This window comes from Onychomys torridus, chromosome 13 (genome assembly GCF_903995425.1).
Source record: "Onychomys torridus chromosome 13, mOncTor1.1, whole genome shotgun sequence".
NCBI lineage: Eukaryota > Metazoa > Chordata > Mammalia > Rodentia > Cricetidae > Onychomys > Onychomys torridus.
This window is the reverse complement of record NC_050455.1, coordinates 46,475,384-46,490,850: the sequence shown is the minus strand read 5'-3', so window position 1 is coordinate 46,490,850 and position 15,467 is coordinate 46,475,384. Positions and strand designations below refer to the sequence as shown.

Genomic DNA, 15,467 nt, shown 5'->3' with positions numbered 1-15,467 from the left:
TACTACATTGTCTGCTGTCTTAAATATTAATTTTAAAAACCTTTAAATTAAAAATTTTAAAGAAAATATGTATGAGGTGAAAGTTGAAGAACACTTGGGGAGATGGTCAGAGGCGAGAGTGAGAAACAAGAAGAGTTAATGGGGGTAAATTTGAGAAAATTACAATGATGCTCATATATGAAAATATCATAATCCATTCATTCATACGGCAACTTTTTAATTAAAAAAATGTTGAGGCAAGAGTTGAAACAAGCCATGAGAAATTAGGGTTTTTGTTGCCTACCTCAAACTTCATCTCTCAGTAGTCTTACACACATCTGCATTTACTGTAGAAAGGTGAGAAGTCAGTGTGTGCATTACTTTTTGTGTAGTATTAAATGTAATTACCATGCTAAATTGGATCATTAAAATGGCTTCCATGCCATACTGTTTGATTTTATATGAACCACCCTAAGCAGGATACTAATGGATTGAGCAGATGGTTGACCTGTATTCTCTGTGAAGCAAGGTTTCATTTCCAACCTATATTAAGAAATGAGTGCATAAAAAGTAGCAAGTTCTGGGATTTTCTTAACCCTGTTTAGAGAAATGGTCTGCACGACCTGACTTTTTCACGGTGTTTATGAAATGTGTGGAACTCATACCTTCCACTATGCAGGGAACTTACTTTGAATGTATTTTTTCAGCTTCGCTCAAACCAAGATCAAATTTTGAGTTTCCTTTAGAATAGTCCAGAGGTCAATTCTAAATTTGTGCTTGGGTGTTTTTGTTTGTCTTGCATCGGTTTGGGGTTTGTTACTGTTTTTGACAATCACACACCACCATGCCCAGCAGAAGCGAAGTTTCGGCTTCTTCTCATGTTAGTGATGGCGTTTCCATTCAGACCTGGTAAACCTTCCTCCGTTTCCAAACTCTGTTTTATTTTTATTTAATATTCCCCATAGTAAGTCGCCGTCCATGCTCTAAACCACATTAAGTACAAGCAAGGCTGCTTTTCCATGTTAGCTTTGAGAATGGTGAACTTGCTATGTTTTTGCCATTCAGTTCTTACTTTAAGAAAACTTTGTCCTCAAAACTTCTAGCCACCCTGCACTGAGTGATAGCCTTCTATACTTAGACCATTTAATACGAACATTCAAACACTTCCTCATAAGCATATGAGTGCCTTTATAAACTAGAGTCAAAATGTAAACCAAATGCTCCCATAGAAAATGCACAGCTCCTGCAGATGCATGAGAACAAACGCATAAGTGGATAGCCCTCCTGATTCTCCTGGATTTCTCTGTTTTTCCAGACCTTGATGAATGCCAAACCAAACAGCACAACTGCCAGTTCCTCTGTGTCAACACCCTGGGGGGGTTCACCTGTAAATGCCCTCCTGGGTTCACCCAGCATCACACTGCTTGCATTGGTAAGGCACATCAGAGTTGGGGTATTTTGCAGATGTCGGGTAGGTGCGTAACTACGTATGGCTCAGCCTGGCCTAAAGAAGTCGTAGGTAAACGTGGACATTTCCACACAAGAACAGCATCCACGGGAAGAAGGCCTGGACCTGCATTTGTGCAGTGGGCACATTGTGTGGTGCTTCAACATGACCTCCTCAGTTGTCAGCACAGCTGTGATCACACATTGTATCCTAGGCAGTGCCTCCGTTTCATATTCCATACTGCTGTGACACATGCTCAGATAAAATAGGGCTAAAGCCTGCACTGGGATATTTTAGTTTTTACTTTAGAAGGCACATGTTGAAAGATTCTTAGTCTATATTATCTAAAGTGGTGCCTCTAGTGACTCTCAAATACACTCTGTTTTCAAGTCAAAAACCACACTTTTTATACTACTCTTGCTACTAAGTTCAGATTTAGCTTTGTCTAAAATGCTTTCCCCCTATACCGAAATCCTGAGCTCATATCTATCCACTTATTTCATGTTGTGAAATTGAGTTCACATACTACACACCAGGAAGTTTGACTCGCTCCCTCCATCTTGTTGCTTGGCTAGACAATAACGAATGTGGGTCTCAGCCTTCACTCTGTGGCACGAAGGGGATCTGTCAGAACACTCCTGGAAGCTTCAGCTGCGAATGCCAAAGAGGGTTCTCTCTGGACGCCTCGGGGCTGAACTGTGAAGGTGAGTTCACGTGCACAAGAATCCTTGATGTTAGGGCTGTGGAAACGGCCTAGTACATAAAGCATTTGCCATGTCAGGCCAAGGACTGGAGTTCAGATCCCAGAACCCAAGTAAATGCCAAATAGGCATGGTACCTCTGTTGTAATCCCAGTGCTCTGGAGGCCAGAGTGGGTTCTGTGGAGCAACGTGGATAGCTGGACCACAAGAATCAGCATGCCCTGAGTTCAGCAAAAGACCCTGCCTCAATATCCGAGGTGGAGCACACTAGAGGAACATACACACACAGCTCTCTGCACATACACACGGACCTGTACACAGAAGAACATGTGTATGCACATGCATACACACCACATACAAATACACACACAACAACAGTAATTAACTGGAGCAGGAGGCTGATGGCTGTTGATCTTTCATAGACTGAAGCTCTTGCCCCATGCTCTACTAGTGGGAGCCTACGGTGCCTCCCATGAAATAAGTGTTTTTCTCTTACAAAATCCAAGAGAACAGCTGATTCGGAGGTAAGTGAGAATCTGTTTGCAGTCTGAAGACTATCACATGGCTCTTCAGTGTTCCCTTGGCAAGGGCTCGGGTACAGGAAGATGAATATGTTAGTGTTGAATGCCTCATCACCTTTACATCTTTATATTGTGTTGCAATTTACATTATTGAGTCAGTCATCCTTTTTAAAGTTATTACTAAAAGTAGGTGGCTTTCAAATCTAGAAACATTCAGAATTTTAAACACGCTCTTTGTAAGAATTATAGGACTTCTGTATGTGTTTTTCAGCCCATTTTTTTTTTTTTGCTTTAAAAATTTTTAATTTTTTTGTGTTTGAAATCAATAGACATTGAAAACATTCTGAACCTACCAGCTGCTTGCCATGTGTGAATTTAGCTCATGCCCATCCACATAAGATACCATTTATTAATTATCCATGTAGATTTGTTACACACACATCAGACATGCCAATTTCATTTCACTCTTTTGGGGTAGATTTCAAAGCCTTAGTTGTCATTCCAAAAGTGTATGCATATATTAACAAAGAAATTATTCCATATGTATCATACCACATCTTGCCTAAAAATAACAACATATTCAAATACTTAAAAAGGATTTGCATCTAATTAGTCTTGACAAAAAAAAAACTTTGCATGCAAAATCATTATACTTTATAGATATCTCCATGGTCTTTGTATCTTCCCCACAATGAGGATTACATGTGAGTCACTTTTGAATCAGCTAGAAACTGTAAAGCACACACACACACACACACACACACACACACACACACACACAATTTACCAAATAAATCATACCATATGGAGCTAATCCATTCAAAATGCACCATATTTGTGGTTACTATGGTTGATTTGCTGAAATTAAACTATTATTCAGAGCACTGGTGTGCCATGGTCTGGTGGACAGCATTAAGAATAAGGTGGTTTCTTATCTCGGCCATCCTCTATACACAATGCCGTGTTTATTTGTTCCCTTAAAGGTTGTGTTAGGAATGCATTTAACAAGGGAAAGTAAAGACCGGACTTGGATTGTTGTTTTGCAGATGTTGATGAATGTGATGGAAACCACAGGTGCCAACATGGCTGTCAGAACATCCTGGGAGGCTATCGGTGCGGCTGCCCCCAGGGATACGTGCAGCATTACCAGTGGAATCAGTGTGTTGGTGAGCATTCCTTGGTGGCCCAGCGCTTGCTTTTCTCACTTCAGTGTCTGGGTAAACTGAGTAAATAATGGAAGCGGTAGTGGTAGCACAGTGTCCTAGAACCTAACAAAACAGTGTTCGAGGTTGATATGTGGGAGAGAGAGCCAGAGTTAGCTCAGTGGTAGAGCACACAGAGCATCCAGGGTTCCATCCTACCGCTGCTCACTGTTACAAAGGTGGATGGGGGAAATCTACATAAAAACATTGATGCACACTGAGGTTTTAGTCTACGAGTCTCTGCATTTGTGCATGTGACAAAGTCCGTAACGAACATGTTTCTGAAGTTTTTAAAGGCACATGGACTAGAGGTGTAGACATTTTCACTTTCTGGTATACTGTGAGGTTTCTGAGGATGGCATCAAAAACAACATCTTCATTAGCCAATGCTTGGCTGCTTTTCGTCAGTAATCTGATCGATTTAGGTGGTAGAAGTACTCTCCCATTACCCTCTTATACGTCTAAAGGAACTTTTCCCTCCTTTTTGAGACAGGGCTTCATATAGCCCAGGCTTGTCTGTAACTTGCTATGTAGCCTCAGGCTGGCTTTGAATTCTTCTAGATCCTGTAACCTTGCTTCCCAGGACTTGGGATAGCAGGCATGCACCACCGTGCCTGGTTAGGAATTCTAAGAACTGAGGCCAGGCCATCTGGGCTCTCCTGTCACACAGCTTTAATAAGCGTTGTGACAGTGTTTTAACACAGAAGAGGCAGCTAGTCACAGCAAATGCTCTTGACAACTCCAGACAAGAATGTTTATAAAAGAAAACACGCGGGCATTCAGTTCTGTTCTTCGCATTGATAATTATCACGGAAATTCTCCCCATAAGAATCCACTGATCAAAGAGACCGTTACCCTCCTTGAGCGGGCTCACTTAGCATACGCCCAATTTCTTGGCTGTGTTGGAACACACTCCACAGCTGCACTGTCCAGCACATCTTGAAAGGAGAAGCTTGCCTTGCCAAACAGAAGGGCAGCGGAGCCCTGCCCCACCCCCACCCCCACCCCCACCCCCACCCCCACCCCCAGAGACTAGCAGGACTCTTCCTTGTCTCTGAAGTGATTTAAGCTACTACACATGTCGTTCAAATGTAGCATAATGATCCACCAAATGAACTGACTTGATTTGATCTTTTATGTTCTTATGTTCTCAAAAGAATTTTCTAACAACAGCTCAATGAGCTGAGAAGAAAACCAAGAATTTCAGAAGGGATATGATGTCTATGAAGTTCTTATCTGGACTGTAGCCCCCTCCCAGGCTAGAAATGCCACACCAGAAATGCCCATCATGGGGAGGAAAGTCTCTACACCCTGTGGTCTAGAGCAAGGAATGATGATGATGTGTGGGAAAATGTCATAAATGAAACCCATTGTTTTATACACTACCTTAAAAAATCAGTAAGAAACTTTAAAAACATGCAGCTAGGAAATAAAGGTAAGGCTAAGTCTTTAAATGATTACCAAAGCAATGAATTAAGTTGCCAATCAAAACTACTTCATAAATATAATCCACTTCCTTTTTCATATATATATATATATATATATATATATATATATATATAGAGAGAGAGAGAGAGAGAGAGACATATATACATATATACATATATACATATATATATTCTCCTATATATATATTCTACAATATTTATATATTATAGAATTCCCTAGGAATATATTCATTCATATACTGAGGCCAAGTACTGGCAAGCTCTATAGAATACAGACAATAGTGATTTTTTTTTTTTTTTTAACCATTAGCGATGATGTAGAACTTTATTATATTATGGTGTTTCTAAGCTCCCAGGGCCATCATTTTAGTAAGGACTGTACACTTCTCATGAGCTCTGCAAAACTTAAGGCAAAAAGAATCATTCTCTAGCAGTTAACTCACACCGAATTCTTGGTTTTAAAGAGAATCTAAATAAAAATGAGAACATACATAAGCCATCAATTCAAGTTTTTACACTTCTTAAAGTTTTGACCTATAAACACCCAATGCAGAAACTGTCTTTCGGTAACTTTGGAGTTTCTGTTTGAAACTGGGTGAGGTTTGAAATGGTAAGGTATCATTCCTGCTTCCTTCATGAGTTCCTTGAGTACAGCGCTTTCGCCTAGGCTGCCAGAGTCCAGACCCAGGCCTGGGTGCCTTCTGATGAGAGAAAGGCCTTGAGTGGAGCAGCAGTGCTTTTCAAAGACGGGGTGTGGGACAGGTGCTGTGGATATCGCTCTGGATGTTGTGAATGTGTTGCTTTCATTGGTTAATAAATAAAATGCTAATTGGCCAGCAGCCAGGCAGGAAGTATAAGCAATACAAGCAGAGAGGAGAATTGTAGGAAGAGTCAGGAGTCACCAGCCAGACACAGGGGAAATAAAATGTAAAGACAGAACTGAGAAAAAGTACCAAGCCACGTGGCTAAACATAAACAAGAATTATGGCTTAATGTACGTGTAAGAGCTAGTCAACAGTTAGCCTGAGCTAATGGCCGAGCAGTTTTAATTAATATAAGCCTCTGTGTGCTTACTTGGGTCGAAGCAGCTGCAGGGCCTCAGGAAAACTTCAGCCACAGACATGAGCGTGCAGTCCCAGCACCCACAAACTAAAGCAGGAGAATCCAAAGCCAGTGAGACCCTGTCTCAAAAAACAAGCCATCCAAGAAAGGGGATCAAAAGCACATAAGCGGGTCTCCCCAGTTGCAAGAGTGGTTTAGGAGCTTCTCTTTCCTCAAATGGTTATCTCTAAGGAGCCACTCCCTTGGTTGGACAACAGAGACTGATTTCAAAGGTCCTGGATCCTTCCAGGGATTCAGCAGGTCTCTAATAAAGCCAACACTGTTCTTGCCTGGAAACCTTAACACAGTTTGGAATTTTAGCTCAAATACATGGCAGGAACCGAGTGAGATTGCTCCAGCCAGTCAGCTAACAGAAGCAACAAGTGGTTAGCACAAAAACAAGATTAGGACATAGTTCAGATTATCTGTGACTACTGGTATAACCGCCCTGTGACTGGAGCGGGGACATAGAGAAGACTCTGAAGCAGTTTTCCCAGAGTCCTCTAGTGAAGAGTCACAACTGTCAGTCAGTGCTCCAGATTCTTGTCAAGTAGACAAAATCGTAAGTTTATGATACTATTCATGTTACCACCAATTCAAGGAAAGCAGAAATTCTCTGAAAGGGTTCATTTTGGAAAAAGCTTTCCATCCAAACTCTCACTTTAATACGTTTCCAGTAAGTTACCACAGGGAATCAAGAGACCGTTTTAGGACATTGAATATCCAGATGTTGGGAGTACCTCAGCCACTAACTACTGTGATTGTTTAAAATTGAAAATGTGGGACTCTTATGAACATTTGCACGTGAAGAAAACGTTCCAGTTTGCAATTTTTTGTCCATTTACTGCTGATAACTTTCACTTCCTTCTATAGTATAAGCTTTCCAAAATTAATCCTAACATAGCCTAGCAAGGCATTTTAACTCACATTGTATCTCAAACAAGGCATGCTTAACTAAATTCATACTATGTCACCATGCTATCTATTTATAGCATATAAATATGAGATCTTACGGTGTTTCCAGAAACATTATCTTGTTTTAAAATGTTCTTGTAAGTGGAATGTTCAAATTCAATTTACTCAATTAATTGGCTTTCTTGCTAATTTTTGAACCTAACACAATGCCTGAATAAAATTATAGTGGGAACATGCCATTAAGTTATAATCAAATTTAGATTCCATGTTAGAAGAGAAATCCTGCATGCTAATGTGAGAATGAATTATAAAAGTGGATGAAGCTTGGGGCACAGCCCCGTGTCTCTCAAATAGATAAACAAAAAACACTGGGTACATTCAGGTCTTAAGGAGCCAAGTTACTGAGAATTTATGTATTTTCTCTGCATAGAATAAAGGCCAGGGGATTTTATATATTAAGTAATCTGAGCATATTTTATATTTAATGACTAAAATAGTTCAACACTTAGCCGTCTCATTTAATTCTCAAACTATGCTCATTGCATTAAAATGTGCCTCCTATCTGCCCTTTTTGTAGTCTCTATCCTGTGCTTAAACTAAGTTCAATTTCCTGTCTAGAGGCCTCCACTGAGCCCCATCTTCATCTAGGAAATCTCCTGAACCCCTGCAGATCCCTGCCCCCACACCCATAATCATCCTGTTCCCTGGGTACGCACACCACAGATGTGCCTGCTTCCCCACATGGGCTGAAATATGTCCACAGACACTCTACACTCCATATGCAGTCACAAGAATGGAAAGAATTCCATGGACCAGATGTGATTTGTGCCCAGGGTGAAATTTAGGTTATAATAAAGCTCAGAGGAGTCAAACCCAGGGCTATCTATCAACCAAACAGTTAAAACCAAACTCATAATTTCCAAAGTCGAAAGCACCATGGGGCCTTGGATCTGTGATAACAGCAACTGAAAACAGACCTGTAGCTGTACTCCCGCCCAGCTTCTATGGGCCAGAGCTAAATGTTTAACAGTAAGGGCTCAGTGTCGGCTAATGGTGGGATACAACGCTCATAGAAGGCACAGTCCACACCAGGCAGGCTCTGGAGCAGTTAAAACCACTCAGTTCGGCATAGTGCAGCAGGGCTGTTTCCAGCGTCCTCATAAAAGGCTCTGAATTGTTCATATACGTGAAGGTGTGGGGACGTGCTGAGGGGCCATCAACACAAATACTGAGAGAGAATTGAGCTTTTAAAAAAAACATCCACATGATTCGCATACCAGAAAGTTCATCCTTTTAGAGTGTCAGCTGAATGATTTTGGTGTGTTCTTCCAAGAATATGCAGCACCTACCCCAATAGTCTCATTTGCCCCTGCCCCAAGAGAAACCCCATACCTAGCAGCCATTATTCCCGCCTCTTCTCTTCCCCCAAGCCCTGGCAACCACCTGTCTCCTCCCTCTGGATTTGCCTAAAATACAGGCTTTTGAAATAACCCTTTGTTAAGAGAAGAAGAGAATTATTCATTAGGTAAGCTGCAAATATCCGTCCCTAAGGGCTGCCCACATACTCAAAAGTAGTACAAATAGAATAGAAAAGGGCAGTGCGAGTTCTTGTTTTGTTTTGATTCAGGGTATTTGCCTCTAAAGATGTATCTTTGAAATATTTCTTTAACTCTCTGGCTGCTTTGAAGTCAGTCGCAAGAGCGTTTCTTTTAAGCTATCTCCCCTATAAACTGACAGGCCCTGGGAGACCACTCCGCAACTTCAGCTTCCTCGGCCCTGCCCCTTCCCTGTGTAAGGCTTTCTTTCTTTCTTGGAACAGATGAGAACGAATGTTCCAACCCCAGCGCCTGTGGCTCTGCGTCCTGTTACAACACCCTGGGAAGTTACAAGTGTGCCTGCCCCTCCGGCTTCTCCTTTGACCAGTTCTCCAGCGCCTGCCACGACGTGAACGAGTGTTCCACCTCCAGCAACCCATGCAGCTATGGCTGTTCCAACACGGAAGGCGGCTACCTCTGTGGCTGCCCTCCGGGATACTTCAGAGTGGGACAGGGGTAAGGCAGCCCATGGCCCCCAACAATGGCACAGTGTGACTCCTCCTCTGTCCAGGGAGTTGAGGCAGCCTTCAGGGGGACCCTCACAACATGTAAAGCCTGAGAAATGAAAGTGTTGGGACTGGGGCACCCGTGGAGTGCAGGGTCACTTCCTTTGTGGAGAGCCTAAGACTTGAGCTTCCATGATGTCACTTTTTGCTCCTTGTAATGGCTGAAATTGATGGATTCAGACCCAAGGCCAGATTAAGGCTTAGGTTGCTTGTGTGTCACTGCAGGAGGGAGGTCAATGTGGAAATGACCTGCATTGTTCTGGCAACTTCAACAGGGGCTGACCCAGTAACCCCTGAGGGAGGGAGGAAGGAGGGAGGGAGGGAGGGAGGGAGGGAGGGAGGGAGGGAAGGAAGGAAGGAAGGAAGGAAGGAAGGAAGGAAGGAAGGAAGGAAGGAAGGAAGGAAGGAAGGACTTTGTCTTTCTTTGTTCATCTGGTTTTATGTTGTTTTATGTTGCCCAGAAAGGGAACAATCCTTCTCCCTAAGGCTGACTTCCCTTGGGCAACTGAACTTTCTCGAGTCTTACCACTTGTGGCTGAGTCTCAGCCCCATGGACCCTTCCACCCAGAGGGCATTCTTCAGTGCCACAGAGGATGGGAGGAGTAAATAGGGATGTACTTCTTTGAAAGAATAGTTGATGAAGCGGGCACTAAGGGACATGCCAATCTTCCCCCGGCTGCCCACTATACAATCACATGGAACAGAATAGACTGGGCCTAGCACACTTTAGAGCCAACGCCTTACCTCTTTTTGTTAACTAAAATAGGATTCAGAAATACCAATGACTAAAGCACGGATCTTTTCCTGAGTAGTAAGAAGCAACTTCAGGCTCAGGAAGCAACGGAGTTTCTCTTACCACTGTGTTTTGACTTCCAGAGCTGCTTTTACGTCCTTAATAAACTACCTTTCAGGGCCTCAGTCTAATTGGGATTGAAAGGTGAGGAAGTCCAGGCCTAGTCAGAAATCTCTCCCTCTGTGTGGAGAAGAACAGAACTACAATGATCGGGTCTTGTGATTAAGAGCCCAGCACAGTGCAGTTCTCTCAGCCTTCCTAATGGTGTGACCCTTTAATGCAGGTCCTCATGTTGCCGAGACCCCCAACCATATAGTTACTTTCGCTGCTACTTCATAACTGTAACTGTGCTATTGTTATGAATCGTCATATAGATATCTGTGATTTCTGATGGTCTTAGGCGACCCCTGTGAAATGGACATTTGATACCCCGCAAGGGTCAAACCTCCCTCCCCCCAGCCAGGTTGAGAAACAGTGGTATAGAGCTTGCTCTGTTGTTTCCCTGTTTTGAAAGATCTTTAGACTGCCCAGGCTAATGATGATAATGTCTAAGAGTGTCCCTTCTCACGAACAGCCACTGTGTCTCGGGGATGGGCTTCAACAAAGGACAGTACCTCTCGGTGGACTCGGAGGTGGATGAGGAAAATGCTCTGTCCCCAGAAGCGTGCTATGAATGCAAAATCAATGGCTACCCCAAGAAAGAGGGCAGGCAGAAGAGGAGCCTGCAGGAGCCTGGGCCAGCCTCAGCTGTGAGTAGATACGGAGTAGAAATCCTGCTTTGCCAAAACAAAAAAACAAAACAAAACAAAGAAAAAAGGTGATCCACATCTTGTTACAGTGCCATCAATATGCTTTCGGCTCCAGCACAGTGAAGTCTATCTGGATATTTAGTCAGTCAATTGGCAGGTCCCTTGCGGTAAAGATAAGCAAATTACAATTAGCTGGAATGATGTCTAAAACACAAATCCCTGGGGAAAACAATTATTCAGTTCTCATTTTGACTTAGATTGTATTTGTGCCACAGAGTGGAAGACGCTCAACTTGAAAAGTAATTATTTGAAAATTATTCAAAACTGAAATGATTTTGAATTCTTCCAGTTCTACTCCAGACATACAAGAGGACACTGTCAATTTTAGCTTTTCAGTGGGTCCGCTAGCCCCGTCACATGTTCTGTGCTTATAAGTCTTACCCGTCGTAAAATTTTGTTTCCAATTAACTTGCCTTTTGTAAAGAACTAGAGGTCTGACTTTGCAGCCTCTGGTGTTTTTCTCTCTCCCAGTGGCGTTTTAGCAGCACAGCTAGGAGGCTGGGTCAAAAGCTGCCCTGGTTTGGGAGCTGTTCCTCAGCCCCGCCCACCAATAATGGGTCTCATGGTACATGTACACCTAACACTCAGTGATTAATAACCCACATATAGGGAGGTTGGTGATTTTCACTGAGGCCAGAGGCAGTATGATCTCACAAGTCACCTCTCATTTCAATTAATATTGCTGAGAATTGTCACCCCACCCCACCCCACCAAAAAAATACAGTCACCAACTGCCTGGCTATGTCAATTGGCAGCTTGCTTTATTTTTCTGGGACCCAGAACCTTTCCTTATCTATAGGACCATACTAATTTAGACCCAAAATCTCTGATAGTATTTTAAAATAACAAGTTAATGTTACATTTCCTTTTCAGTAGAATGAAGTATCCAACAGATGTTTAATCATGACAGCTCATTCATCAAGATATAAAGCCTTCCCATTGTGGTGCATGAAACATAATTCTGTCTAAATAATGATGAGTTCCTCTCAGTTGCTGCAGCCACAACCTCACTTAAGCACATACCCACATCAAAGCATTATGGTTTTTTGGCATGTCTAACTAAAGTGTATTCCTACCTCACACCCCAACTGACAAATTCGGATCGTATTATCTGGGCCCTACCCACTGGCTCTCACCCATCTTGGCTCACTCTGCATCTGACTCTGCACGTACTAAGGCTCCTAGTCAACTCAGAGCCCAGCCTTGAGGGTGATGATCTCCCTGGGTGCAGGACCTGCTGTTGAATAGACTTCTCATCTTGACCCCAGAAAAGAAAAAAAATTAGACTCATCTCTTCAATTGTCCTTTTTTTTCTTTAAAATTTTTATTTTAGAATTTCACACGTGTACAAAATGCATGCTGATCCTATTGGCCCCCCATTTCTCCCCTCCAGCTCCCTGAAGAGAACCTCCCAACACAAAATATCCCCCTTCCAACTTCTTTAGTTAACACTCCACTGGATACACTTTGTGCTGCCCATAGGCACACAAGTGTGTGGCCATCCACTGAAACACGGACAAGGTATGAGTGGTCACAACGCCAGAGAAAAACCACTCTCTCACCATGTGGTGCTTAACCTCATCAAAAATAACTAGATACATGACTATTCTCTGTGGCCTAAGTCCTATAACTTTAATGATCTTGTCGGGTCTGGGTGAGTCAGAAAGATTTACAAGGACAGCCCTCCATGGGGTGGAGCTTTGCCCCACCTCTATTTACAATAACCTCTTTCACAGACAGCTGGTGACCAGACAGGGAACAGCTTCAACCTGCCAGTGTGACTGCAACCCCCATCCACAGGTGGCTTCTAAGTCCACTGTGTGCCCTGTAGAAATTCATCTCAAGTGTGTGCCTGCTCTTTCCCCAGGTGGAGCAAGTCAGTCTAGACAGCGTTGCCATGGACAGCCCGGTCAACATGAAGTTCAACCTCTCTGGCCTTGGCTCCAAGGAGCACATCCTAGAACTGGTACCTGCCATTGAGCCCCTCAACAACCACATCCGTTACGTCATCTCCCAAGGGAATGAGGATGGCCTCTTCCGAATCCACCAAAGGAATGGGCTCAGCTACCTGCACACAGCCAAGAAGAAGCTCACCCCCGGCACTTACACACTGGAAATCACCAGCATCCCTCTCTATGGGAAGAAAGAGCTTAGGAAACTGGAGGAATACAATGAGGATGACTACCTCCTGGGGGTGCTGGGGGAAGCCCTCAGAATGAGGCTTCAGATTCAGCTGTACTAGCCCTTTGCCAACTTGGGTCCTACCCAGCTCAGATCCCGGCACTGCCAGCCTTCAGAAGTGTTTGGAATGTCAGTGACTAATTTTAAAAGAGGGAAAAAAAAAATGACTTCTGTTCTTTCCTCCCTGATTCAGACTTTGGGATGTTGACCCTCACAGGGAGGGATAACTTAGACTCCAGTATGGCCAAAGATTTGAGTGCAAAGGCAAACATAGTTACTGTATTTTTTATATAACTTCATTTTAAAATATATTAAAAAAAAAAACCTAAATGTTCGAGAGATCAGCATATGGCACTAAATGCACAAAAATAATGTGAGCTTTCTTCCTGTTAGCAGTCTGTAACACTTTGGGTATTTTGCTATAGTTGCTAATTAAAAAAAATATAGATGTTTATTTATTTTAATGCAGTAATATATGGAGAAAAGAACAAACTATGTAAACAAAAAGGGAAACTTGCTTGTTTTTCTTTAGATTTATAAATTTGAGGTATTTCTTTTAGAGGTGCTTTAAAAAAAAAAATCCAGTACATTCAAGAGATGTCTCCTTTGGTTTCTCTGCCAGCCCTCCAACTGGTAACGCACCTAACTATTTGAAAGAAAGTCTTACAGAGCTGAATGGGCAGTGTAATCAATAATTTAGAGACGTAAATGTTGTTTGATCCTGTCTAAAGGAGATCAAAGCCAGAGCAGCTCACGTGACAATGTTTCACATCACCAGATTCACCAGGCAACAGTAGAGGAAGCTCAACCACTGTAGCAAAATACCTTGACTGCTTGTGAGACCGTTAGCATTGCAGGCCAAACTGTACTGTATTTCCTTCTCATAACCTCAAGGAACCACGTGTGCTGCCCACAACACCTCATTCTTACCAGGGCGCGCTGCACACTTGTGGTCCCCTAGGCAGCTGAAGAACCGCTGTTCCTTTGAATGGGAACACCTGACGTCCTGTCGCGTTTGGTGCTGTCATAGATTAATGGTGCATTTATTATGTTCAAGCTATTTCAGGATTGCCATATGTGCAAACAATCATGCCACGCAGCCAAGGAATATATGTTGATGTTGTTTTTTTTAAACCCATGGTTTTTTTTTTTTAGAATTTTTCATTAATACTGTAGTTATACACCATATGCCTCATTTTATCATAGCTTATTGTATATGAAGTACCTTTGTAAAATGATTGATATTTAGTTTGCTTTAGCCATTTGAAAAGATGCTCCACCAGGAGGTACCAATAATGGCACATCTCCATGCTCTTCTCTCCGGAGAACCCATCCCTGGACCAGTGACGAAACCTCTTAAGTGAAATGGCCGAAGCGTACACAGACTGCCAATCATTCCTCTCACACCTGTGTCGACCAAAGAATAGTAACCAGCTATATCCAGTGTTTGGGGGCTTTTCTCGTTTCGTTTGTTTGTTTTTAATAACTAAAAAGAAAAAGAAAAACAATGTAAATTTGTAATCAAGTGTTTGTGAGGAAAAACTTATGGATTTTGGTTGTGTTTGTTTTTGTAGGTCTATGTATCAAATATGACACTTGTCTTGCAATAAAGCTTATTTTGGGGTAGTTTTATGGCTGAGTTTCCTAAGACTACAGTGGCTGGTACATTCGTGGGAGGCACTGGGGACGTTGCTTACAGGGACATGTATTGAAGAGCTAGATGGAGGGCAGGGCACATCCACAGGAAAGTAAGGAATTCGGTGACATACATGACAAGCAGGGTTTGCTTTCGTGTCACATTCATACAGAAGAATATAACGAAAGCAGCGGGATTATTCAATTCTGCGTCAATTCTGAGCTTCCTAGGACCCGGTTTTCCAGTGACCTCAAAGAATTACACTTCTTCCACCAGTATATTTGTGGAAGCTATCGTAAGAAAACACCCTGAAGTATCTATAAGAGCTTAAAGAGCGAAGTTTACTGGAGCCAAATCTTTAAGCAAAAGTAAACAGCAGGCATATCTCAACACAAATGGCATCTGCACCCAAAAGCAATCCAAAGTGTACTCTTAGAAGGCCATTCACTATACTCTGAGAAATGAATAGATTTAATGGAGTTTAACGTGAACTCTCCTTTGATACATTGTTAAAATGGCACGCATGAGCGCGCACATGCACACACACACACGTTTCCAAGACCTGCAAGTTAATTCAATCCATGGTAGGATTTGTGTGCTTAAATTTTTCATGCAAGGAATAAGAAAACAAGG

General features: G+C 42.5%; 1 protein-coding gene across 1 annotated transcript in view; it reads left to right on the top strand.

Moving 5' to 3' along the window:
• Fbn2 (fibrillin 2) overlaps positions 1-14,767 on the top strand; it is a 215,328-nt gene extending 200,561 nt beyond the window's left edge. Inside the window, exons 60-65 of the mRNA XM_036205263.1 lie at positions 1,295-1,411; positions 2,002-2,130; positions 3,695-3,814; positions 9,134-9,365; positions 10,783-10,957; positions 12,885-14,767. Coding sequence (XP_036061156.1) covers positions 1,295-1,411; positions 2,002-2,130; positions 3,695-3,814; positions 9,134-9,365; positions 10,783-10,957; positions 12,885-13,259 — 1,148 coding nt within the window. The 3' untranslated portion in view covers positions 13,260-14,767. The remainder of the gene's footprint in view (positions 1-1,294; positions 1,412-2,001; positions 2,131-3,694; positions 3,815-9,133; positions 9,366-10,782; positions 10,958-12,884) is intronic.
• The last annotated feature ends 700 nt before the right edge of the window (positions 14,768-15,467 follow it).